At 39.8% G+C, this 26,803-nt stretch overlaps 2 protein-coding genes across 2 annotated transcripts; both read left to right on the forward strand.

Annotated features, from left to right (window-relative positions):
- Positions 1-4,635: 4,635 nt before the first annotated feature.
- Positions 4,636-12,894, forward strand: LOC102052532 (monocarboxylate transporter 13-like). The gene is made up of 4 exons (XM_027799050.2): positions 4,636-4,875; positions 8,754-8,897; positions 10,024-10,827; positions 12,668-12,894. Exons 1-4 carry the CDS (start codon positions 4,674-4,676, stop codon positions 12,892-12,894), a joined length of 1,377 nt encoding a protein of 458 aa, XP_027654851.1. The 5' UTR covers positions 4,636-4,673.
- A 4,572-nt stretch (positions 12,895-17,466) lies between these two features.
- Positions 17,467-26,198, forward strand: MLANA (melan-A). The gene is made up of 5 exons (XM_027799044.2): positions 17,467-20,317; positions 22,810-22,906; positions 23,100-23,107; positions 24,562-24,655; positions 25,777-26,198. Exons 1-5 carry the CDS (start codon positions 20,244-20,246, stop codon positions 25,843-25,845), a joined length of 342 nt encoding a protein of 113 aa, XP_027654845.1. The 5' UTR covers positions 17,467-20,243; the 3' UTR covers positions 25,846-26,198.
- Positions 26,199-26,803: the final 605 nt, after the last annotated feature.

Raw genomic sequence — 26,803 nt, forward strand, 5'->3', positions numbered from 1 at the left:
CCCATAATTTTTCTTTGCCATACTTTTGACTTCTCCAGCCCTACAAAACGGTCCTAGAGAATTCTCCCAGCAAAAGAAAGTTAGAACGTTACCACATGAACTTGATTTCCCACTTGAAAAATGCCAAAAATATGAAATAGATCTGTTTCTTAGTTATACAAGTCCACTGACCAACCTGTATGTTCGTACTTCCTCTTAGCACACACCAACTACACAGATTACTGACCAAGCCATAAGGTAAGCACACAAGCATGTAAATAAAAACATTTCAAAAAGCAAGAAGCTACTGCAACAACCCACCCTCCTCTCCAGGTATCACAACGCAGGCTATAGCCACCAGATCTTATTGCAAGGCAAATTACTAGGAAACACAGAATCAGCTACAATAAACCAGCAGCGAAAGCCAGGAGTTGAAAGCTTTACAAGGTCCAGCAGTATATAAAGAATTGGAGGCCCTTAAAAAAACAAGCATATAACAGAGGGACTTCTCTGATATGGTGAAAGGTTCTGACTGTCCATGTTGAGGCTCAGGACCTGGAGAACATACTCGAGCTTCCCACTATTTCTGTAGTTGATACAGATGATGTGATGCTCAGCTTTCTCCAGCGTCTGCCCAACAGCCACGGATGAGTTTCGTATTTGAGCGAATATTGGCAGTAACCGCCCTAGAACTCCAGGGAGTTTGAGGCTGGCTGACACATCTGAACTTTCTTGTTGGCCTAATAACTGAGTTCACTAAAAACTGTGGACAGCAGTCCAAGTGTAGTACAAGTACAGTGCAGATGCAGTATAAAATTTGCCTTCTTTCTTTCATTCCCTCCACCCATCTCTGATTTTGCTTTCTTTGATCTCTAGTCTGAACAGAACTTTGTTTTTTTGAGTGTAGGTGGAGTCAAATGACTTTGGGGGAGGGGAAGAAGGAATTCTTATAAAATCTGATGGCTTATCCATCCTGAATGAGACAGATTGGCTTGTTCAGATAGACTGTGCGTACAAGGAGCAATGAGTAAGATGACCTGGTGGTTTGCAGCACAACTCAAGAACTTACATGCAACTGGAAGGTGAGGAGAAATCTTCATATCCCATACAAGCCTGGGTTACCTGAATAAGGTAATTTCTTTGTGTTATACTTCTTGTAACTTCAAACTGGCTGCTCAGAGCATTCAGCCCTTCTTTTCCATTCTGATATGCTTTGTCAGTAAATTGTGTTATAGACCATATTAATTGCACGGACTTTTACTAAAATGATGTTAATGAAGTGAGAAAGGAGAATTTTATTAAGAGGTCCTCTTGAATTTGTGTCTGAAGAGCAGTAACTAGCATGGCTCTATTGTATTTGAAGCTGCGGCAGTGTGAGAGCACCAGCAGAACTGGTTTGAGTGTTACATGAATACCAGATATATCTGAGTGTGACAAACATAGTAGGTACCTATTCCCTGGCTGTGTGCAAAGGCACGTGTGTGAAGGAAGTTTCAGCATAAATTACAATTTATTTCAGTGCTTCTTTCAAACCTTCTTCTAATACAACCATTAAAACAAGACTCTATTAGTTACTGTGTTGTCAAACTACTTTGTATTTAGTTTTATGTAGTTGATTTTGCTGAATATTTCCTACTTTCAAGGTAATCTAGCTGGTGGTCCTGTCCCAGTATCAGCCTTTGGTAGAAGTAGTTTGCCATAGTGTACGTCAAGTGTATTTTCTTCTTATTATTTATTTTTCTTTTTATTTGGTAAGTCTGAATCCAAGGTAAAGTAGCATGCTTGTACTGGAAACCTAAACCAAATCCCCACTGACAAGTCATCTTTCTTCATCTAAGCATGGAAAAACTTAATGTTGCCTTTTTTGTCATCAGGCAACCTGTTTCTGCAAAGTGCTAAGTGTCACCATCTCACAAAGAGTCTACCCAGCCTCTGAGAGAGAATGAGCATAGTTATTTGGGGTGTTTTATGTATGAGTTGCATGGAAACAAGATTCATGGCAACAACAGTCTTTTCTTGATTCCACCACCAAGTTCTCCAACATGCAGCAAATATGTTAAACTCATTTACTTTTCTGTAAAAAACAAATTAGAACATGCAACACAAGATAACCAAGTAACACAAGTATCAGTCTTCACAAGTTTATATGGCACCCCGAAATGCAAGCAGTCAGACAAGCTTTATATAATTTTATTGTCTGATAAACCTTCTGATTCACTGACAGAAATAAAAGCAGAAATAGCTTGGAGAACTTGCAAAGCAAGAATAAAGAACACCCCCAGTGCCACAGAAAGCCTCTGTAGCTATCCAGCTGCAAAGATAAAGCTTGCACTTTTGCCTGTATGTTGTTGCTGGCAAATTTCACCATGAAGGGGATAATACTATTGGCAGAGCTGTCTGCTCTTGCTGATGCACACACCAAGCACAGATGACAGCATTGTGGCTTTCCTAATTGAAGCCCCTGTGTCTCTTGGGGCACCCATTCCAGCTGCCAGGGGAAAACCTGGAGGTAGAAGTTAGTGGGATGCTAGGTAGAATGCTGATGCTTCTGAGCATGGCTTTACATTCTTGAGGGACATTGTGTGTGGCCAAGCACAAGAGAAAGGACAGTTTCCTCACAGGTTTTTCCTTTCTTTTAAAAGATTAGTTTCAAGGGCAAAAGGAGAAAGTGAAGATACTAAAACTTTACCATTTACTGTTACTCGATAGCTAAGAGCAAAAAGAAATCCTGGGTGTGTTTTTGCAGCTTAGTTTTTTCTCAGTTACATTCTTGCAGTAAACTTTCACTTGCAAGTGAAGGAGAGAAGGAAGCAGAGCATGGTGTCAGAAACAACATACCCAGCCATTGCAACATCTACGCTTTCTTCTGCTCTGTTCAGGCATTCCAGCAGTTCCCTACAGCATGTAGGGCTCCTGGCAGATATCTACCTCATTAATTAATCACGCAACTGAATTAGTAATTTCATTTTGGAGTTTCATGTAACACTGTGATCATTAAAAGAGACTGGAGGATGAATTCTGAGCTGTGACATACGAGAGGTATTTGTGGTCGTGAAAAAGACTGTTCATTTAAGTCTTGTGAGAAGTAGGGCCTGATTTATGCTCCTCCTAGGGCAGAATTTGCCTAATGAGGGTGAAGTGGGCTGGGTGGTGTCAGGAAGTATTAGATTGTATCATACCTGTTTTAGTCTGGGTGCTGCCTGGTAAGTAGCGTGATTTCTTCTGTCTGTCTTGTGGCAGAAACCATAATCCCTTGCCCAGGCATGTCCATGCAGAGTGCAGTAATATCAGCATCACTCTGCCTAGGCAGGCTCGTTTAGCTTGAATGTTGCATGCTTTTTTTATGTTCTTCAGTGCCGCAAATCAAATTATGACCATGCCACTTGAACTCGGCAATATCAGAACACATGACTACAACTTGATCTAGTTTCTGTATTTTCTTATAGTATTTGAGGACTAATGCAAGTATTAATTTTTCAACCTCACAAAATTCATGACCCTTGAAAGTATTAGCTGTATTTGACAATGGGAGAAACAGACACAGCATAATCAAACAACTTGCCCAAGGTCACCCAGAAGCTTGGGAATGAAAGCCAGATTCTCTCATATAGACCTCAACCACAAGGCATTCCTCCTGCTCTTGTGGCTGAGTTTTAAGAATTTCAGGATGTTGTCTGAGACCCTGTGCAACTGATGAATCTGTCTGGCTATGTCCATCGTGCAGATGCATCCAGTGCCGCGTGTTAGTCTGAAGTTTGAGCCAGACATATGGCAGCAGAATGATTTTGCTTCTGATCCCTACAAGGCTCTGACACTTCTTTCCCCTACCCTGCTGCAGTGGTTTAGGTCCTCCTGAGACCATGTACCTCAGTGGGTGGCTTCTAGTGGTATGGACTCTCTTAACCCTCACCTTTTCCAGCTGCACACAAGGATGATAAATGTAAGTATAGTACATCTTCAGCTATCTTTAGCTCACATTCTCCTTCTTAGAACAAACCTGCTTTCTGTGCCATGTCTTTTTTGGTCTCCTGCATTCTCTACAACATGCCTGCTCAGAATTTAGTGTCCATGAAGAAACAAGAAAAATGTAGGAATGTTTTCCTCCCTCAGCCAGTTCCTGTGCCCTCTGTGCACTGCATTATTACTCCAAGTTTGTCACAAAACTTCTAAGGGGAAATACACTTTTTCAGTTATGCATTAATAAGATGTGCTTCCCTATTAAGATGCCTTTAAAAGGAAGCATGTTCCCCATTTTGGCAAAAACGCCTTGCAGTGCTGGAGCCATGAATGTTTATAAATGCTTAAAGGTTGAGGCCCTAAAATTCTTGTGCAGTGTTCGTTGCAAGTTGCTTACACTGTAAAAATGGCTATACTGGTTCAGTACGTGCTGCTTTTTTCTGCCCCCCTTACCTAAATATTTTTCCTTCTTCCAGTTTTTTACTTTCTTTTGTTTACTTTCTACCCTGCTTTTTGTCTCCTGGGGCATGTTTCCAAGGTAATATTTTCAATCAAACCACTGAAATGCATATTGTATTTTCACTTGGTGATTAATTCTGTAAGCCATTCCTAGAAACTTTAACTGATTTCTTTAATGCTGGTCCTTCTACTAATTTGCAGATCTGTTAAGAATCCTCACCACCATCGCTAGTGCCCCAGCAAAAAACGCCTGAGAGGAGACCTGAGAATTAGAAAAGATGCAGGCCAAAGACAGCAGTCCACCAGATGGTGGCTATGGATGGGTTGTGGTAGTGTCAGCCTTCATCGTGATGGGCCTCACTGTTGCTGTCCTCAAGACTTTTGGTCTGTTCTTTGTTGAAATCCAGGAGCACTTTGATGAACTTGCAAGCACCACTTCCTGGATCACATCAGTAACTATTGCCATCTTTCATTTAGGAGGTAGGTAGAAGTGCTCCTCTAGCACCTTATTTTAATGTCTTAACTAATCAAGAGATTTTGAAGACCTCCTTTATAAAAACCCACAAAATGAAAACGTGTAAGGACAATACTTCCTCCTTCTGTCTTTACAGAAAATTGGCATTTGTTTCCTCTCATAAAAATGTATCCATGCCTCAGACATGGAATGGGTTAATGAGGACTCTACACATACGCAGGAATCTGATTGCCATAAAGAACTTCACGTACCTAGACTTATGATTCAATTTTCCTACAGGCTTTGAATCAAACTCATTTGAGATAATCAGAAGAACTGCAGAGCTTGTTGGATCAAGCTCTTAGACTGGTTTGTACAAGTTCACTGATCTTACAGTGACTGCCGCTTTTTCAAAGTACTTTTAGACATAAGGACTGTGACCCTGCCTAGCAGATAAGCAATCAAATACCAAAATGGTGACTCTCACTCCTGCTTTCTGCCACATCTTTTTATCATATCAAGGTCCCCCTTCCTTCTGTGTATTGCCAGTTCTAGCTCTCCTTTTTCCCCTCTGAATGATTCCAAGTTATTGATCTAACAGAAAAATCACTGAGTTAAAAAGAAAAAAACACCCCACTTCACTCATGGAGAGCATAAGGAAGACGAGACCATGCAAACAGAGAGTAAGGGAAGAGAAGTGAACTTTCCCAGTCAAAGGTAATGAACTATGCAATCAGGTCAAATACCATATCTCACCAAACAAAGGAGGGAAAAATACCAAATATGCTGCATTTGACTCTTAATTTAATTGTTTACGGAGTCCTTTGCACCTTTGTAAACTTGATGATCCTTCACCATTATGGTGAGGATTCCAAACATGTGCAGGCACAATCTGTACCAAATTTGCGAAGTCCACTCTACTTATTCTCATACAGCTAAATAGTTGCAATAGGTAAGTATCCTTATGTAATAAATTCCTTACATAATAAATGCTGTCATAATTTTGTTTGTGGAGACATTTCATTGCACAGACACTATATAATTATATGCATCCTACTCAGTCCACACCTATCAATATTATTGCTTGTAACTGCAGTACTTCCTGAGATCATGAGCAACTGATCTTTCTTTGAAAAATTTATTCAGAAGAACAAAACAATAATTCAAAAGTCAAAGTAAAAAGATAAAGCAAGCCATGAGTCAAAAAGATTTTGTGAGTTTCATAAACTGTTATCATTGCTGCTTGCTTTATTCTGACACAAATAATTAATTGACAAATCAGTGAAAAAACTGCTTTTCCACCTACTTCACAGACCACAGAAATTAATAAAGGGGAATCTATCAAATTTGGTTTACAAATTAGACTTATCATGACCTATTGTAATACTATTTTGTCATTCAGGCATATGAACTTAACAAGAAAAAAAAGCCAACATAGGAGGATAAAAGAACTCAAAGTCCTTTTTAAGTCTGTTTTGGGTTTTTGTTTTGTTTGTTTATTGTTTTGTTTTGGTTTTTTTTTATATATATTTACATTATATAGGAATGTATCAAGGATAGAGTATATTAAATAATAATATAAAGTATAAACCAGCAAAACTGTATTTGCCTAGCTAGGTGTGAGGCTGGCCTACTTCAAAGAAGGCAGCTGTAATTTTCAGCAGAAATTGTTTTTCATCCTTCAAAATCCAATGAAAAGAGTCCTTTTTCAGTGAATACAGCTTGATGGCCAAATGTTCCAACCCCCTTCTGTATAGAAGCTCATAATGTCTTGGGTCACTAGGTAATTTTCCTTATCTTGTCCTGCCTTTGCTTCATTTATAGGGACCAGAAGACTTTCTGCTGAAGATCATCTGAGCCTCCAGTTCTTTGAGCATCTTTCCTGGCCTGGCTTAGTCTTTCTTAATATGTTCCTCTGGGAAACCTTCAGTGTCATTTGACTCAGTATGAAGGATGATCAGTGGATTATTATTTTTTCCCATTTGGATCCTTTCAAAAGCAGCTCTGTGTCTTTTGTGGAAGGAGAGCACATGCTTCTACTTCTGGAGTTTGCATCTGCAACAGGCTGTTCAATTTACCACAGCAAGGATTCTCCCCATCACACACATAGGCCCTCTCCTGGTAGTGATGTACATCTCCCATCTCCTTTCTTTTTAAACTGTGATTGTCATCCCTTTCCGTTTTTTGTAAGTTTTCTGTGTATTGCCCTGTATCCTTTCAGACTTTGGACCCTAGCTATCTTCCCCGTCTCCAGTTATGTGGCTAGCTTCTTTCTTCCTCCTGTTAATCCATATTCAATTTCTGCCTATTTCTTCTCATTTTCTGTTTAAAATACTGCTTTTTGGCAGTATTTGTGCCCCAACTGCAGATGTTTCAAAAACTGCTTTTGGGCAGTATTTCTGCCCCAACTGCAGATGTTTCTCTTGTGTTTAAGCACTTCTATGGATCTCTCTCTTGTTATCCTTAGTCTACTTTTCTCTTCTTTTGTTCATCATATATGTACAATCCTCTAACTGTATATGCTTTATCCTGTCTCATCCGTTCCACTACATCTTACAGACCATGACTGAATTCCAGTATCATTTTTACATGCTTATCAAATCATTGTATTTTTGCTGTAAATGCTGATGAGACATTTGGGATTTGTATAACTTCTGCCAGCTACCTGCTGGTGTAGTAGCAGATATTGAATGTCCTGCAGATTTTGCAGCCATTAATATCTCTCTGCAAGGTTTATTTCAGTTGTTCTAGCTACCAAATTCTCTTAACCTACTTAACACAGGTGAACGTACAACAACCTTCCCCTACAAATGACTATAAAAGCTTCCTTGCTGACTGCTCTCTTTTCATTGTCTTCCCATCTATTTCAGTTTATAAGCATGGTCCTCATTAACTGAATTTCATTTTATTCCTGAACTCCAGTTTCCAGAATATTAGTAGATCGTAGGGAGCTGACTCCCTGTTTGCACTATTAAACCCCACCGAGAACGGGTAGTGTCAGGTGCTGCCTGGGATCCCTCTACAGTCCACAGGTATTTAAAAATAATCCTCAACTTGGGGTGTTAAATCATCCCCACAGAACAGCGAGTCACTTTCCATGATAGGCATGGCCTTGATCGTAACTCTGTGACACTGATGGAAAAACAGCCAGGCAGTATAACTGATCCTTAATGAAGCAAAAATAGCCCTAGCATTTCAGGTGCTTCCAGACCAGTGCTTTGATGGTTGGAACTGCTGCACCAGCTCAGATCTGTACTTGGTGCAACTTTGCCCTCATGTGTTGAAGTGTTGCTGTAGTCTGCTGACAGGAACCATACTGCTGAAATAAATTTAAGAAATGAACTGCAAATTTACTGGAGAAGTATTACCTCGACATAAACCTTGATTTTTGGTCCTTTATAAAGCATTTGCAATTCCATGAACAGATAATTTTGCAAAGCTCTAAAAGATGAAGATTAGTATTCTCCAGAAAGTTTTCATGCCAGCCGTATTGATAATACATTCTAATACTATTTTTATAGGTTAACCTGGAGGTTGTATGACTGGGGTTTCGTGTTCTGCTGAAATGCTACACAAATTTCTGTCATGTCATTAGTTGTGTCCTTACATGAAACTCCACAGAACTATTCTGCAATGAAGGCACTTGAATACTTTCCCTTTAAAAAAGTCCAGCTATTTTGAATATGTTTTAAAATCTGCGTCCCAGTGACAGTCATTTCCCTATCAGCAAGAATCCAGTTTTAAAATCTCAATTGATCCCCCCCATCCAGCAGAATTCTGGCTGTTTAAGACAAGCATTATAACAGTGTTTCTCCTCCAAATGCTTTATTTGATTGTTTGGTGCTGTCAATCAGCTTAATGTTCCTAATGTATTTATCTTTCTCGTGTTCTGCTGCTGATCCAGCCCCTGTTGCCAGCTCACTGTGTGTACGGTACACCCATCGGGCAGTTGTGATCACTGGAGGACTCCTGGCTTTTTCAGGAATGGCACTGGGATGTCTTGGACTCAACATGATCTGGATGTATGCAACAACTGGCTTCCTACAGGGTATGAACTTTATGACTTTGTGGATTTCATTCACCAGCAGCTCAGAGCCCTTATGTGAGGCTGCTAATTGTAGGAGTTTAAAAATACGGTTTCCATTTTGATTTCACGAGCAACTGGAACCAGCAGCCCTCTTTAAAGGTCATTTCCCTCATGTCCCACTCTGGAAGTAAGAATTTGTGCTAGAAACCTGCAGCAATGAAGAAGGTCAATAATTAGATGCTAGTAATTTTCACCTGCAACCAGAAAATGAAAAGTGTTTCCTTTTTTACTTGGAGCCAAAGGCTCTGTGAAGGTTTAAATGATCTGGAGTGCTGAAGTACAAGGACATAGAGATCCAAAATTTTGTGCTTTCTATCAAATAACCTTATGTTTTGAACACAGTCCCAGGCTTTCAGTTGATTTCAGTCCTTTCCTTTACTCCAGGTGAAAACAGGCCAGAAAGCTGTCTCCTACAGCCAGCACATTTTCCTGGAACAGGAAGTGGAGTTGGCAGGGAGAAAAATAAAACATTCCCAGTTCCACGCTGGATGCCTGAGAAAACGTCTGGAATTTGAGCTCTTTGGCAGCCCTGGGCTGCCAGATAGTTTCTAGGGAGCCATTAAAATCGCTGTGACGTACAGCAGGTTGAGGCCTGCTCAGAGCGGTGGGGCAGGAACACCAGGCGCAAAGCGCAGCAGCTGCTTTCACGTCCTCCTGCCCCCTGCTCTGAGCACGGCTCAGATTAACCCAGCGGCCTGGTCTGCTGCCAGCCCTCGCTCGGACAGCAGGGACACCGACATCCCTCCGGTTCCAACCACACCGCCATGTAATTTCTCACCCACTGGCAAACTTGTCAAACCAACCTTTTTTTTTTTTTTTTTTTTTCTTCACAGTGAGCGTATAGTACTGTATAGTTCATACTCCTGTTTTTTTTCTTGAACGTACAGCTTGCTCTTACAGAATATACACCGTAAATAAACTCTTACACATGGTACAGCTGAGCTCATGCTTCTGCTAGGAACAAAAATTATTTTCTTTTACCAGTTTTTAACTTTGCAAATGTAGGAGCACAGACTGCTTTAATTTCCACCTTCACAAAATGCCTCAATAGTGTCTAACTGGTGCTATTTGTATTGGTGTTTTTCAGGACTTGGGATTTCCTTTTCATGGACGCCAGCCATTAGCATTGTTAGCCATTATTTTTCCAAGAAAAGAGCTTTGGCCAATGCTATTGCCAGTGCTGGAGAATCTGCCTTTGCATTCACGTTTGGGCCATTTTTCCAGTGGTTGATCAGTCAATATGGATGGAAAGGTGCCCTCTTGATCATAGGTGGCATCCAACTCAACATTTGTGTCTGTGGAGCACTGATGCGACCCCTGGCAAGCAGCTGCCTGCTTGAGGCTAGCCATTCTGAAACTGAGACACCGGCTGGCGATGGTGAATCTAGGACAAACAAAGATCAGTCTCCCATCACACACAAAACCTTCAACTGGATGCTTGTGAGGCAACCAGAGTTTGTACTTTATGCCATTTTTGGCCTATTAGCTGCTATGAGTTTTTTTGTTCCTCCATTATTTTTAGTTCCACTTAGCTACAGCCTGGGAATAGATGAATCGTGGACTGCATCCCTCCTATCCATTTTGGCTACAGTGGACTTTGCAGGCAGACTGCTATGTGGCTGGTATGCCAATCTCCACATTACCAGAACTGTTCATTTGCTGACAATGACAATTGCACTGATCAGTACTTCCCTGATGCTGTTGCCACTGGCTAACAATTACCTGTCCTTGGCAATATTCACTGGCTTCTATGGATTCTTCTTTGGTACGACAGTTGCCGTTCACATTACAGTGCTAGCAGATGTTGCGGGCATGCCAGATTTTGACAGTGCTCTAGGACTTTTCATGCTCATTCGAAGTGCTGGAGGTTTTGTGGGGCCTCCTCTTGCTGGTAAGTTAAGATGATGCTCTGCCAAATACAGTTTACAAGAAGAAAGGGGAACGGTAACCCAAACTGAAAAAATATGAATCTGGACCGAAATTTTCCCCTTTTTTAGCTCAGGGGTATCTGAACCAAGAACCATATATAAAAAAAAATTAATTCCTCTCCACAATATCTTGCTCCCATCTTCTATGTGGATTTAGATACCTATTCAACATGGGAGCAGGTAAGAATGGCAGGGTTTGCATAGTGGTGTTGCTGCTTCCTAAATCCCACAGAATTCCACTGAGTGGACTCCCACCCTCTTGCTATGAAAGTGTACCTTTGAGACAAGCAGCAGATCCACACTTTCAGAGAAGAAACTGAAATCTGAGACTAGCGATGTTGCATAAATGCTGGTATTGCTGGGAGGGTTTCTACAGAAGGTCAGCTTGAACAGCTTGAAACATTAGGCTATGTAAACCTCAAGGAAATATTCACAGAGAAGCCTGCTGTTTTCAGACAGCTTTTGAGCTAATCAATATAATAAATGGGGGAGGCAGCACATAACAGTGGGAAGAAAAAGCAGACAATAAGACAGCACATGGATTTATGGGCTGGCAATGAGACAAAGTTGTCTTGGAAAAATGCAAGACACAAAACCTGCAAGCTGTAGGGACTTTACAAAGTGATATGGCAGAAAAAAGACCACTGTGGCTTGTAAAATGTGGATCTGAGTGCTCGTCCAAAGACCGCTGCTCACGTGGCACAGCGACTTTTGTGGTAATGACACCACTAAGAGGTTACAAATGGGTCAGACTAAATACTGGAATATTTTCATTCACTTTTGAAAATACAGGAACCAGAAAGATTTGTAGAGAATTTGAGATAGAACAGTATCAAAAGTATGTTAGGAAGATCTGAACAAAATACAAAGTTAACGACATTTATATAGTGGCTGGTCACTAGCACTGATTACCTGGGGATCAGTGTAACCTCTTTGTGTATATATAGTAAGCTAGAATGTATGGAAGAGAAGAGAATCCTAAGTGCTTCCCGAGCTCTTCTCTCCTGCTTTAAGGATAAAATCTAAAAGATTTAGATTCAGAGTTCCTTTGCCTAGCAGGACTGATGTTAGTTTGGAGTGAGGGCTAGGGAGTACACTAAATGCGGACAGACTTTCCAATGGGAGACCAAGCCAGCAACCTTCATCAGCCCACAAATGAACCTGCCATTGTACCCGCAGGGCTGATACTACCACACATACTGCTGCAATGCCACTACTAAAAACTACTGTTTTTACAGTACAGTACACAATGGCATTAAGTATTTCGGTTGGCTTAAAGCTGCCTGAAACCTAGGGTCTTTTTGTTAACATCCATGACTCTTTGTAAAATGAAAGGGAAATCCCACTACACTTCAGGCAACCTCTCCAACATTGTCTCCAGCAGATGCCTCTCATTTCCTTCCTTAAACTCTCTTGTGCTGTACAGTGACAGCCCAAATTACAGCAGCTGGTGATAGCTACACCACAGAACATGGGGCTACTCGGATACAAGGCTGCATGATATGTTTTTTTTTTTTCTGTCATTACCTTAATTTTTGGCTGTGCTTTAGGCTGGAAAGTGCTTCAAACTGTAAAGCGTTTTGTATTACTAGCAATTCACATACACGAAGTAAATGAGATGTGAGTTGTGTTTCAAAACTTAAAATGCTATAATGGGGTGATGTTCCATGCACTCATGATGTAGAAAGCTGCAAGACAGGCGTAGCCAGGGTACTCCCTTCAGAGGGTATGTTCACACTACCGAACTAATTCACATTACCCTGTTTTCTATCATTCACATTGCTGCCATTTGTTTCTTTCCAGGTCTGATTGTGGACATGGCTGGAGATTACAGAGCAGGTTTCTACATGGCAGGAGCCACTCTTGTTCTATCAGCTGGATTTTTAGTTACTTTAGACCAACTTCAACAGAAAAAAGAAAGAAGCAGCCAGCCTAATACTAAACCAAAGAAGCCAACATTACTCTACCCTTCCCTCCACCTCCTGAAACTTCAAAACAGAAGGTATCAAGAACATAGTGTAGTGGTGTGACTACATCAGATACCTTAACAGCATTTCAGGATGTATGGAAGTGCTTTATTTTCTCAAAGCTCAATATTAGTAGGTTTTATAAAATGATGGGAGTTTTGGGTAGGAATGTTTGAAACTGAGGAAGAAAGTCATTAGTTTACAAGCAAACCACACCAGTAACCTTTATCATACTATTTTGATGTTGAAGTTGCATTTTTGGCTATAGAAGTCCCACAGGAACATGATAAGCAAAGTAGGGAAACTATAGTCTAAATCAAATTATCATGAATATACAGCATATATACGTATGTATACAGCAGATAGAAAACATCCCCCCAAATGCAGACTGCAGCGATCACCATAAAACAGAAAAAGGCATCAGCTCACAGATGTTTAGCATGGAGAATTAGTGTTCAGTGTCTTCAGTACACAAGCTGGATGTGAAAGCAAGAGTACATGAATATATTTTTGAGCTAAAGGGTTTGCAGCTACTCTGCAGAGCAGAGCTTGAATCTGATAAATAAATAAACTTCATATATGGGGAAAGTTATGTAAGTAAAGAGAAATGCAGTCCCAAATATTAGAAGTAAAAAGCAAAATACACACACATAAAATGGAGAAGGATTGATGAAGAACAGAGGAAAACCTAAGGCTACAGTGGACTTCAAGTGAGAATCCAAATGCAATCCTATACTAAAAATAGTAAATGTTTTTCCATGCTATGATAAGATAGAGGAGATAATGATGCTTGCAAGGCTTTAAGTGGAAGAGGCATGTAAGCTGCAAAGAATTACGTGGAACAAGAATGAGAAAGGTTAAGAAAACACAGCCTAAAGAAAAAGTGTAAGAAATAAAGTTTGTCTGGTTTAGAAGAAAAAAGGTTGTACAGAGCATGAGAACAGCCTTCAAATCCATAGTAGGTTGAGATAAAGAAGACACCCTTAATTCATTTTCTTATTAAGGCAATTTGTAACTAATATAATTTGCAGCGAGGCAGAGTTATGTAATGGGGAAAAACTTTACTGTAGCCTGTTAAGCGTAGAAACAGACTATAGGGAGAATATGAAAACAGAGACATGTCAGATAATAGATAAGACACGAGAGAGAATCTGAATCTATTCAATTGTCCTTCAGAAAGGTGGGATGGACTAGGTGACTGCTTATACCTACATTTCAACTATCTTGAGGCTCTTTGAGTGAATATTCAGTTTATGAGAATAAAGTCTATAACCAAATAACATTTTTTTGTCGTTTTATTTTATCAGGGGAAAAGGGAATGTAAAAGAAGTGAGGAGGAGCTGGATCACATTTAAAAAGAAAGACTAAAAGGAAAAACCATACTACTTAAAAGCTTTCAAGCTATCACAAATATAACTGCCCTACTTATGAACTTCAGAAACTTTTACCATTGAAACAATTCATCTGTTAAGCCAAGTTTAACATAAATCACTCACCTAAATTAATTATTTATTGTTTCATAAGAATAACAATTATTTAAAAAATTTAATTTAACTTACAGGAAATTAGCTAACCACTAATAACTCAAGTATCAGCTTGATTGCAGAACACACGTTGAAAGGGACACAACTGGGTGGGCAAAGTCTTGTAGCAAGGCCCTGAAATTTCTGAGAAAACATTTTTCAATCCTGTCAATTGAAAAACTTAAGATTTTTCTAGAAAGTATTAGTCTTTAGTCTGCTGCAGTGCTCCGATATTTAAAATAACTTTTCATTTTATAAAATAAAAGGAAGGGAAATTGCTGGAGGTGGTGAGGGAGAGATGTTTACCAGATGCAGTGTCCACCTCTGACTTTGTTAAAATTCTATATTTACAAGCCCCGTCACTGATTTCTGTATTTTGGTATGTCCTGACATCTGATACAGGCAGTGAAGAAGGCTAGTGGTATCCTGGGCTGTATGAACAAGGGCACAGACAGTAGTAGGTCAAGGGAGGTCATTATTCCCCCCTGTTCTGCAGTTGTGCATCCATTTTGGGACACCAAGTACAGGAAAGAAGTTGATAACCATGACTGAGTTCAGCAGAGGACCACCGAGAGACTGTGGGATCAGGGCTGGTCCAGCCATGAGGAGAGACAGCTTTGGGGGTATGCAACAGCATCCCCAGACCGACAAGAGGGAAGAAAGAAATGCAGCTGGGCTTTTCAAAGTGGCAGGTGGCAGAAGGACCAGAGGCAGCCGCACAAGCTGAAAGATGAGATGCTCAGGCTGGAGCTATGAGGACAAACTAGCGGTGGAGCTGGGGCCCGGGGAGGTTGGGCCATGTCCATCCTTGGGGGTTTTGTGCCCTGCTGTGTGATGCCCTGAGCAGCCCGGTCTGAATCCACGGCTAGCTCTGGGCTGGGGCTGCGGCTGGAGAGCCCCCCAGGTCCCCACCAGTCTGAACAGGATCCTGTGAGCCTGTGAAGGGAGAAATGAAGAGTCATTCTTTTATTTTTTTCTGCTAAATGCGCTGAATAGCATTAGTTGTCTGGACACTCTGTCAGCTGATGACTATTATCTGTTTAATAGCACAGAGGAAGTAGCAAGTGTTTGTAGTCATTTTGGGACTGCTTTTACTTTAGGTGTAGCAGCAATATTCCAAGTCAAGTTTCACTGGACTGCTACTGCAGAGATTGCTTGCAAAGGGCTGTTTTGTTCCAAGCTGCTGGTGAATATATAGTGAATATAGGCAACGTAGTCAGTGTTGCCTATATTCACTTTCTTCAAACAAAGTTTCTGAGATGGCCTCAGAAACCTAAATCAGCATCTCACCTGCAAAGAGTTTCTCACTCCAAACCACTTAGCCACTCACTGGTGGAAGCAGAACTGTGAGGCTTTAGAAAGCAACACCATTCTCTTGAACCCAGATATGGCCTCCTGAAATTACATGCAAGGGAAGTCATAACTCTGCCTCATCCCAGATAGCACCTGAGTGCATCCAAAAGGTTTTCACCCATGGTTGGTCATCCTGCATCTCATGGAGAAAGTCCCATAAATCTGAACAATCCTCCAGTCAACCACAGATAAAGTAGCAGCAAAGAAAAACACACCAGAAAGCTATCCAGTCTTTTTTTCTTTGGAAAAACAAGGTGCAGGACCACAAACACCACTGCATTCAGGGCATCCTCTTGGCATAGCTACTACAGGATTAAGACTACCACTCCTTTACTGTACATTTTTCAGAGATGGAGCAGAGGAAGATGGGTCTGACACTAAGGACCACAGTTTCACTTGGTAATTACTTGAGGAGGAACTTACTTTCATGAACCAGGCTTTCAGGATGACAGCATATTAATGGTATCTGTGCAAGGCAGTCACCAGGACAACATGTTGCTTCCTGGAGGTGCTTGCAGTTGAGGCATGCGGCAAATGAAGAGACAGGACGCAGCTTGATGCAAGCAAATGTCAATTTATTGTACAGAAGCACGAGTTTATATACACTTTCAGAAGCTGCGCGTTTTAAACAGATTGGTTCTTGAAGCTAAGCATTGCAGGCTAGGCAATCCGTGATTGGTGGTTAACTGCCATCAATTAACCGCAAGGTGTTACCTTTCCTTGGTGCCATCCATGGCGCCATCCGAACCCCACTCCCCTGTGCTCTGCAAACACGCCTCATCATGTTAATTGTTGTCTAGACAAGCTCGAGCACATTCCCCTCAGCTAACTGATTGCCACGCATGGTCCTAGTTTCCAGCCCGCTCCTGCAAGGCAGCAGCAATTTGAGGAATAACTTCTTTTAAAAAAACCTCCAAATCAGGCCTATAGTAAAACTGTTCTGCCCTGGAAGCCTGATAATACCTACTTCAAAGTAAATCCCCAAATCATGGAGAGATGAGGATCTCTCACCAGCTGAAAGGGGTATAATCTCCTTATTCACTCTTACTGCACTGTTTTACTGCTAATGTAGATTTAGCACTGAAACACTCGACAGTTTCCACTGAAATTCCTGGAAGACTCAAAACTAAAGCTGTTAATCAGCTGTCAAGGTACTTTGCTCTGTCTGCTCAGAAGCCAGAGAAAAATAAAAATTGTCAATTAAGAGAAACAAATAAATTAATAAGAATCCCAGAATCTTGTCCTAGAAAGATGGACTCACGCTGTCAACAGCATAAAACCAACTGCTATTCTTGTAAAAAGTCAGCATGTTATTTTCATTTACACTTGAAGCATTAATTTCATACCTGTCATCAAGATTCATGAGAGTGTCCTAGGCTTACCACTGCTTGCTGGCTATCACAAAAGACCTGGGTTGATCTGGGGTTTCTCATAAGTACTCTTCTTCTGAAATGTTATCTTTAAAAAGGTAACACCCATGGAATCCATACATCAGTTCCAGTGACTTTACAAGTCACGGAGTTAGCAGTGCCCTCAGAGAAGTAAGATTTTGTAAAAAACCCTGAGATCAGAACCAGGACATGGCATTTCACCTTCTCATCCATCCAATTCCTTAATAGCAGCAATGTGCATTTACATATCAGATGGCACCACAGATCCATGAGAAAGTTGTTCTTTTTATTCCCCTACCGTGTTATACTATTAACAAGAGATACATTCAGAACACAGAATATTCAATCAGTTGACATTTTGCTCCCCCTGCCCAGATACATTCAGAACACAGAATATTCAATCAGTTGACATTTTGCTCCCCCTGCCCCCCATGAGGCAAGGATGGGGCAGAGACTGGTTTTGACATCACATGGATTTTCTGTAGGTCTCAGTTCTGATTCTGACAAGAACAAACAGGACCCTTTAGTTATCACCGTCCCCCAGAAGTGGAGCTTTTCTTCAAGAAAACACGTGATCTGACAATGAGCTCCACAACATTTTCAGAGTACTGCACAAGGGCTGACATTTCGCTTGGGAATGTGATAGACTGTGATAGCGTAACTTACTGTTTTACACACACGGGTATCTACAAAACCTTCCCCTGCATCTCTTTCACCTTTGAAACTCCCATGGAGTTAATCTGGGATAATATAGGAGAAACGCTGAGACATTTGGCCAAATAAGTAAATTTATGCTTCTCACTAATGTTCATTCTTTCTCCTTCCTTTATTTTTCCCTCCAAAAAAGGTGGTGTTTCAAACTTTAGTGGGTCTAGCAAAAACAGTTAGACCCTTGTGGTGTTAATCACAGAATGGCTGAGGTTGGAACTCTGCAGGTCATCTCATCTAACACCCCTGCTCCAGCAGGGCCCCCAGTTGCTCAGGACTGTGTACAGACAGCTTTTGAATATCTCCAAGGATGGAGACTCTGCAGCCTCTCTGGACAACCTGTGCCTGGGCTCAGTCACCCTCATGGCAAGAAAGTGTTTCCTGGTGTTCAGCTGGAGCGTCCCATGTTTCAGTCTGTGTATGTTTCAGTCCATGTCCATTGCCTCTGGTCCTGTCACGGGGCACCACCATGGGAAAACGTCCAAACAAAGATTAGATTTTTACCATAATTAGACAAAACACAAGCAGAAAAATGGTTTGGCTCTTCCCAGCCCTGCACTAGCTAAGAATATTGATGTAAGGACTTTTAATCTGATTTCCTAAGGAAACGGATATTGATCTATCACACTGTCTGTTCTTTCCTATTCACTTTTGAGTCTATCAAGTCATTTTCAATCACATTTAGAGCCAGCTTCACAGCTTCAAAGATAAGTGAAAACTTCCAAGTTTGGAGCCCTTCAAACTTAAAAAATCAGTGGCAGGACAAAGGCACCCAAATTAACAATTCATTGGGACAAATGACAAGCAGAACATGGTTATTTTATCTTCTTTTTTACTTTTGGCAGTAACTAACACTGCTAGCCGATCATAGTAACCAGACCCCCAAATTAACCCCAGACTGCCATTTCTTGCCTGCTGTTGTAAATGGAATTTCTGTAGCGTGAGGACAGGCAGTTCACACAAATCCGTAGGAAACCAGGCTTCATTAGTCCTGCACAGAACTAAACTGTATTTTCCCTAATCTAAGACACTTCTATCATGGTACAACAACATCCACCGATGAGCTCTGTTCCAACTATGCGAGTTTCCACAGTGTTACAATGGTGCAAAAAGTGTGCATAAACAAAGCTATAGTTGAACACATAGAAAACCACCAACCCTCTGTCACAACATAATTAGCCCTAAATAGAAACATGTTTGAATTTAGAAGCAGTGTGCCCACTCTAGGAGCTTGTACTAATTAGGCAGGTAAAATGGTGTTAAGCCATTTCTCAGAGGGCACGTAATAAATGAAAAAATAATTTTTTGAGCTGCTTATTAGGAGGGAAGGATGCAGACTGTAAGAAGAATATGAAAAGTTGTCTCCTTGCCTCTTTCATGCTAATTAATGCATTCAGAAGCTGTACTGAAAGGAATTTAAACTCGTGATAGTCATAAGAGAACAGATCAAAGAAGAAAAAAACAGACCAAGTGAAGGGAAAGAAAGCTGCACATGCCATTCAGTTAACAGACAGGATACAGGTCTGAAGGAGGTAAGAGGCCTTTTATTCTACCCAAGATTTTGTGTGTTGTTTCAAAATTATGCTTCAGAAGAGGTTTGACTGTCTCTAAGCAAACTCTGCAAATGTTTTGTATCCTTGGCTAGAATTCTCTTCAGTGAAGTAATTGGGTTTTGTACTTTACCTGTGTAAGGCTGGAATACCTGTGTATTAGCTGGAAACTATCAAGTAGGATCCGTTGCTGTGCTGTTTAAATGACAGCACTATGACTACTTGTGCATTTCTTCTTTGCTATATTCGATCAATTAGATTTTTAACTATTCACACTGCTTTTAGCTGGATGATTATTCCTTTAAGAATGCAAATTAAGATTATAATATAAAATTCCCTGCACATCTAAGTATAGATTGTCAGCAGACGTAAATTAGTATAACCATCTGAAAATCAATCAGTCTCTGAGAGTTTAGGCTGATTGAAAACTTGAGCATTTACAGGAAGTAACAGAAATAAAGAACAACTACTTTTAAGGACAATATTAGTTTTTCTTCTGCAGTTTTTCTTGTGCAGGTAAATTGCCCTTCTTTCCATATTCCTAAGAGATTTTGCTTCAGAAGTCTGCTGTCACTTAGTACCTAAAGAGACCATGTTGAATTCTTCTCTGTTGCACTCAGGTATAAATATCTTGATGTCAGTGGAGCTATTCAAAAGTAGGCTATAGTTATGGTTTTGAGTTTTGCCTTAAAATTGGGCAGGTGCATATGTATATGGATCTACTCGATTCTGAAGATATCAGATTGCCCTGACTCCCCCAAATGCTCCTGTTAAAACAAATAGGTAAAAAAAATTTAAAAATATATATATTAAAGATAACAAATTATTTATTCCACTGAGGCATTGTATTCCTATCCTGTAGGTTTGAGCAGGACCAAGGTCACAAAATGCCCAGGAGAAACCACCATGCAGATGACAACTTTTTCAGAGGGAAAGGACACAGCTATATTGCAGCAGAAGAGTAAGCATAAAGCAAAACCTATATTAGTATGTAAGCTGGTGAATAAAATTTATGGTGAAAGAAGTGTACAAAATAGTATCAGAAAGTCGCCATTGTATATAGATGGAGTGCATTTTAGCTATCCTGTAGTTGTCTCTGATGTTTGTCACTGCAGAATCATAAAGAGCCCTCAACAGTTAAGAAAAATTGCAGAATTCAAGAATCTAGACTGTGATCATATGATCACAAGTAATTAGTCTTTATAATAAAATTACCAGGTTTACTGAGGCTTATTTAGAATTTTGAGGCTGTTTGCAAGGTGGTCTTTACACTGTTTTATCTCCAGATTCACAAACCACTCTTCAGAACCTCAAGAGATTGTCTCACCCTAAAGAATAATACAAGCCAAAATCCCAGAGAAATGGTAAAATGCCATCAAAAAGCAGACAGAGACATCAATGCCATACTAATGTGACTGTCAGTAAATTGTTTCTGTGTGAGACTCCACTTAAGCAGAACTAATTCAAGTTAATTGTTTTGGCTTACAATACATTATGTTTGGTCTTGGATTACTAGTGACATTATCCCACTGGTGATATGTTATTACTTTAAACAAATATTTCCAATATGTTTGGGATATCTGTAGGTGGAATGCGCTTCTGATACTGGTCTACTGGCTGCCAAACTTGGTGGCTTGTGTGTGTCCCCCTCCCCCTACTGCAAGATATTTGTTTCTCCATTTATCCTGGGCAGACAGAACAAAGAAAAGGGGAGGCTCACTCTCTCATAGTCCTTCCAAAGCAGTTCAGTTCTCTAAAATAAAAAGCTGGCTAGTCATGTCTCAGCACTTGAAACTAAGCATGCTCACCTCTAACTGCCATGAGTTCTACTGGCTGCAGCTGTAAGCAGCTCTTCTAGATATGCAAGCGAAAAAGTGACTCTCTCTCCTTCCAGTACCAGAAGGAGCATTTAAGATACAAGCACAGATTCCTAACAGCACAGCTGTAGCTATAGCTGGAATTGCAAGAAATTGCATACACGCTTTTCATACTAGCCTCTGAACAGGTAGGGAAGGAGTTTACATGGCAAACATGCAGTTAAAATCACCAACTCCAGAAATTATATTCTGTGAGGGATACAGGCTAATGGATGGCTAAACCCACAGCACACAAGAAAAGCAAAAAGCAGTTTCAAAAGGCAGAAAAGGCAGCAGTCGCTTGGAGAAGTAGTCTCTGCAAGTTTTAACTGTGCTGGGGACTGTAACAAAACCAGAGGAGCTATCTTGTGACTTTGAAGATCAGCTGCAACATGGCTGCACCAGGAAAAAAAGTGAATGCCATGAGCTGTGTTCTTGGGTTAAACAGGTCTCCAGCCAACACCCAGTCTTGAAGGGCAGGCGTAACTTGCAAGATTCAGGTACCTGTGAAAAAGAAAATCTCTTCGGCTACGAGAGGCTTCACACTTCAAACTGCACACAGGCAGTTCAGACAAAAAGACAGTGTGTTCTGCCACACAAAACCTGCTGGCATCTTCTTTCAGGCTTCTTAGGTCACAAGGAAACACTCCTTCACAAGACTCTGAGTCAGTGAAAATGACAGCGAGTAGATACAAAAGGTCTCTGATAAATCACATACTGCACTACTCAGTCCCAATGGAAGTATGTTAGAATGGGTTTACCCTGACTCATGTGGTCACTGTTTTCCTGTCCTCTTTTTCCTTTAAGGATTTTGCAGACTTTTCTGTTCCTGAACAGACAAAGAACAAAAAAAGTGGGGCGTGAATTCTGTATGTCTTAATGGGGAGTATATTCGCATAGGAGGAAGGGTTTTTGTGACTAGGAAACTTGCAATTACTTTGTCAGCTTGCTTTCTGACAAGATAGTGGAACCGCACTACCTCTTCCAAGCCCTCAGTGAGCTGTGGGAAGGATGTCTTACAGCACAGTTTGCAAATCCTAGGTTCCCTAAAATGACCCAGTGACGCCAATTCTGTGCCTCGTATGTCACAGAACAATAACTAAAGAATTACAGAGCTCTTTATGAAGAATTCAGTTTCTTACTCAGGTTTTGAGGTTGTTTGGTGTTCTATGTATCAAAAAAAAAAAGCTTCTGTCACCAGCAGCTGTTGCAATATGACTCAGTTAATGCAGTCAGGACCCATTTCTCAACACTTGCTGCCTAGAGAAATTTGACAAATAAATATGAGCTGTGTCTCTGAAGATTTACAGGCAGGGATTTTTCTAGATGCAGTAGTCACTGGTAGATTATTATCTTCGAAGCAATATATTCCTCATTTTTAAAATGCTTAAGAACTTGGCAGAGAATTTAGCCAACTGACTAATTGACAGAGAGTGGCTGAAGTTATTGATACTTTGTCTATTTTCTGAGTTAAATTCTGCTCCATGCTTTCCTCTGATAAAAGGATACCGACACAAAGTTTTGCTCTAATCATTCTTAGTCCTGGAAGAATGCATGTAGCTCTGGTATTAATTATTTTATTTTGCTTTCCCAACAGAGCTCTGGGTGTTGGACTCTTCATTTTGGTCCTGGCAATTTTACTTATCTTTGGCTGCTGGTATTACAAAAGACGTATTGGCTATAAAGGTCTGCGGGTAAGCATGGCTGCTCACTTTCTAGCATGCTATTATTTTAATGACACATTATGATTACTTGCATTACATTAATGCAGAGAACATCAAATCTGTAGCAGGACATCATTACCTCAGGCAATATATACACTGACCTATACACAGGTAAAATCACACAATAGGAAACACACCTTGCCCTGAAGAACTTGCAAGTCAGGCAAAGGGGTAAGACGAAGCAGAAGCATAGGGCGATGAAGCCTGTTGCTCAACTTTGCACATCAGTGGAAAAACTGATCTCTAGGAAGCATTATGATATTTACACATAACCAAGATGTGTTCTATGTAATCTCATTTAAATAAAAATAATGTATTTATTATTCATAAAACTTGCCCCTAAGTAAGGACAGATATGATTAGAGTTAATCTAGGAAGCAGAGAAGAAGAATAACTTACAAGTAGGTAAGTAAGTATTATGTATGGGTGATGCATGATTTATTTGTATAAAAGTTTACTTGCAGTTTTAAGATTTAAAAAAAAAAACAACCCAACAGTGCAGGTTTGAGGTTTACTTTCTAAACACTGCTTCTAAAAAATTCTACTTTGTGTCTTCTTAAAAGATATTAAAAACAAAGGTACAATCCTCCTCATAACATCTGTTATTAGAAGTCCCAAAGCTTTATCTCTGAAGTTCTGCTTTCTCTCCTATAAAAGAGAGGCCACTCTTAATTATTTAAAGCGAAAGCCTTATTGAATTTTTTTACATTGTATGTTTTATATTATACATATAATTATTTTTATATGTTTAATTAAACATACATATGTTTAATATATAAAATATATATTACATTTATTATATATTTACTGTAAATATTATTTACAGTAAATATCTTCCAGTCATCCTAGTGTTTCAAAAAAGATGTGACCAGTTGGAATTAAAAAACATCTGTCATCTAAGTTAGCAAATCCACTTCCTTGCCAATTCCTATAACTTTGTCCCGTTACCTTTCCAGTGATCTATCCAATACATATATCAATTGGCAGAATACATAAAACCTGAACTTTCATAGTGAAATGTTGCAAAAATGAAGGTAGTACTCAAAAAGCCTTGAAAAAGCAAACCAGAATTCCTTTATGCCTGCTTTGTACATCATGTCAAAAAGCACAATCTCTTTAATTCACTCTCATTGCATATTGCTACTTTCTGGTTTTGAAAATCAGATTTTTATTAGCTTTTTGGCTAGCCTGTTATGGAATGTATATAAAAGAAAGGTGGAAAAATGGAAAAGAGTTGGAGATTAGAGAAAGAAATGGGTGGGATAAAGAGGCGGCATTTGGGTATGTGAGAAAGTGTCAATTCCTGCAGCAGTCCTGGACCTAAAAAATGTGATTCTCATTTTTCTGGTAAATGCCATTCTCATTTTCTGATAATTTCATAATTTCTGGTAATCCCATATTACTGGATAATATAGGGGAGAGGGTATGTCTCAGCAGAGACAGCAAAAAGTGACAGGTAGATGATCTCTCTTACTTGCTGGCATTGTGCCTGACCCTAATCCCAGATTCTAATACATACTGTACATACACCGTCAAATATTAAATGATGCATAGTTTGCTCCAACTTCACATTCCCTTCTTCCTTTAATCTTCCCCATATTTCTTCATAAACTGTCACAGAAAAGCTCTAGTGTGGGTACAATACGAACCGTCGTAGGTGAAGGAACAATACTGGACTGCAAAATGGCTCTGCAGGAGTACAGAAGCTTTAATTCTGTGGTAAGTTGCAGCTCAGGGTTTCATTTGCTTACAACATAGTATGACATGGCCAGACAATCCTGGTAAACAGCCACTCAATGACTCCTTTCTTGGGGTGTGCTCTCTAGATTAGGTTTTCAATGCCTCTACATTAATTTAAAAAGTAGGATTTTGCACAATTTTTACTGTAAAAAGTGTTTAACAAAATCTACTATTAAGAATTCTTCTTTTAAAAAATTCTCTTCCTTCACTTATCTTTATTCTTAAGTTGTATGACCATTATGCAGTATGTTAGAATGATGTAACACCTTAATGCTGAAATATACTGAATATACAAATATCTCCCTAATACAGGGGTCCTCAAACTACGGCCCACGGGCCAGATACGGCCCCCCAGGGTCCTCAATCCGGCCCCTGGTATTTACAGAACCCCCCGCCCCCCCCGGGGGTTGCGGGGGGAAACCAAGCAGCCGCAGATGGCTGCCTGCCACTGCATCCGCGCGCCGGCCCCCTGGTTAAAAAGTTTAAGGACCCCTGCCCTAATACAACAAATGGACCATGCCTGGTATACTATAACCTGACAAGGACTGTCAGGGAACATTGTAAAACTTCAAGGTTTTAGCTCCTCTAATCATTGCAGAAAGATGGACTATTCAAACCTATAATTATAAAGAAGTTAAAATAACGTAATTGATAAATATGTATGTCAAGTTATGGGTGTGTTTAAAGAGTTTTAAAATAGGGAAAAAACTAATTTACAAATAATTTAAAATAAGCTGCCCATATTGTTAACATTGGAAATAAGACAATATACCTGCATCAAGACTTTTAGAGAAAAGTTTCAGTATTAGTGTGAATTCTCAGGATAAAAAAAAAAAAATAAAATCCTGTCCTTATAACACTAAAAATTCCCTCTTTGGACGAATGATAAAACAAAATTAATTAAATCTGATGCAAAACCAAAAAACATATTAGCAAAAACTAACCTTAAAAAAAATAAAGACATAATGAATGAGCTCAGCTATTTTAAGAGGTAATGCCATATGTGATATAATGGTAAATAGCTCATTACATCTTTAATGTAATTTTCTTGTAACTCAATTGTTTTTTTCCCTCTTTCACACCCATTTTCTTTACTAAAGGTACCTGATGCTCCACCAGCTTATGAAAAAATTGCTGCAGATCTGTCACCACCACCTTATTCACCATAACACGAAATCTTAAACTCTGAACATATGATTGGATTTCTTCATGCTCCCTCTTAATTTCCTGTACATGCTTAACTTTCTCAAAGCTTCAATAATTTAACAAAATCACATGCTTTCACTAGTAGTTGCTGAAAATTATTACTGCTTAGTTTACAGAACTGCTTCTTGAAATGCCTCAATAAATTTGAATGTGCTTTTGGTTTAAGTTTTTAATTTCCTGTAGTCAGATTAATACACTATATTTAAGTCTGGGCATCTGGCATCCTTCATAGCTCTACCAAGAGTAAGTACATACCATTGAGTATCAACCAGAGTAGAAAGTGTTGGCACCTTTGTTTTCATCTTCCCTTTCTGTAAAAAAGTAATAAACTATTCCCTAGAATGTAATGTACACGGAATCTGTCATAAAATGGACAAAACCATTTGATGACATGTCCTGTTGCAATGACTAACCATTGCCCCTACCAGCAGTTCTAAAATTAACCTGCAAAAAGTGACTATATTTTACAACAGGCTTTTACCTCTCATCACTTGTTTACGTACCTGCAATAAAATAATGCTTCATAAAACACGATCGAGGCCACATAGGAATTCCTGCTTAGAGTCCATATTATTTCACACTGGTCAGTCAATGGGCATAATGATGATCACCTTTAGTTTCCTATGGGCAGTCTTGTGAGAAAATAAAAGAGCTTGGTAGACACAGACTTTACATATCATCTGTTTCTAATATGATGAAGCAATATAAGAATATGTATGAAGCCCACATTCCTTGAAGAATACAGAAGACAGCAGACTCCAAGGTGTTTATTTTTCCTGGTTGTCAGAATGCTAGCAGTAACAGAAAACGAAGAATTGTGATACACATAACTTAGACTACATACATTGGCAGTTGTTTACTTAGCCTTTTTTGTTACTGTTCACCTGACAGACTGTTATGTAGGATTATATGCAGATCAAC

This window comes from Falco cherrug, chromosome Z, assembly GCF_023634085.1.
Source record: "Falco cherrug isolate bFalChe1 chromosome Z, bFalChe1.pri, whole genome shotgun sequence".
Classification (NCBI taxonomy): domain Eukaryota; kingdom Metazoa; phylum Chordata; class Aves; order Falconiformes; family Falconidae; genus Falco; species Falco cherrug.

Excerpts from the sequence above, each read along its gene's own strand:
- MLANA (XM_027799044.2), top strand. The coding sequence starts at position 20,244 with ATGCCCAGGAGAAACCACCATGCAGATGACAACTTTTTCAGAGGGAAA. Across the intron at positions 20,318-22,809 it reads AGCTATATTGCAGCAGAAGA|AGCTCTGGGTGTTGGACTCT; the intron begins GTAAGCATAAAG and ends CTTTCCCAACAG. Across the intron at positions 24,656-25,776 it reads ACAGAAGCTTTAATTCTGTG|GTACCTGATGCTCCACCAGC; the intron begins GTAAGTTGCAGC and ends TCTTTACTAAAG.
- LOC102052532 (XM_027799050.2), top strand. The coding sequence starts at position 4,674 with ATGCAGGCCAAAGACAGCAGTCCACCAGATGGTGGCTATGGATGGGTT. Across the intron at positions 8,898-10,023 it reads AACAACTGGCTTCCTACAGG|GACTTGGGATTTCCTTTTCA; the intron begins GTATGAACTTTA and ends GGTGTTTTTCAG. Across the intron at positions 10,828-12,667 it reads TGTGGGGCCTCCTCTTGCTG|GTCTGATTGTGGACATGGCT; the intron begins GTAAGTTAAGAT and ends GTTTCTTTCCAG.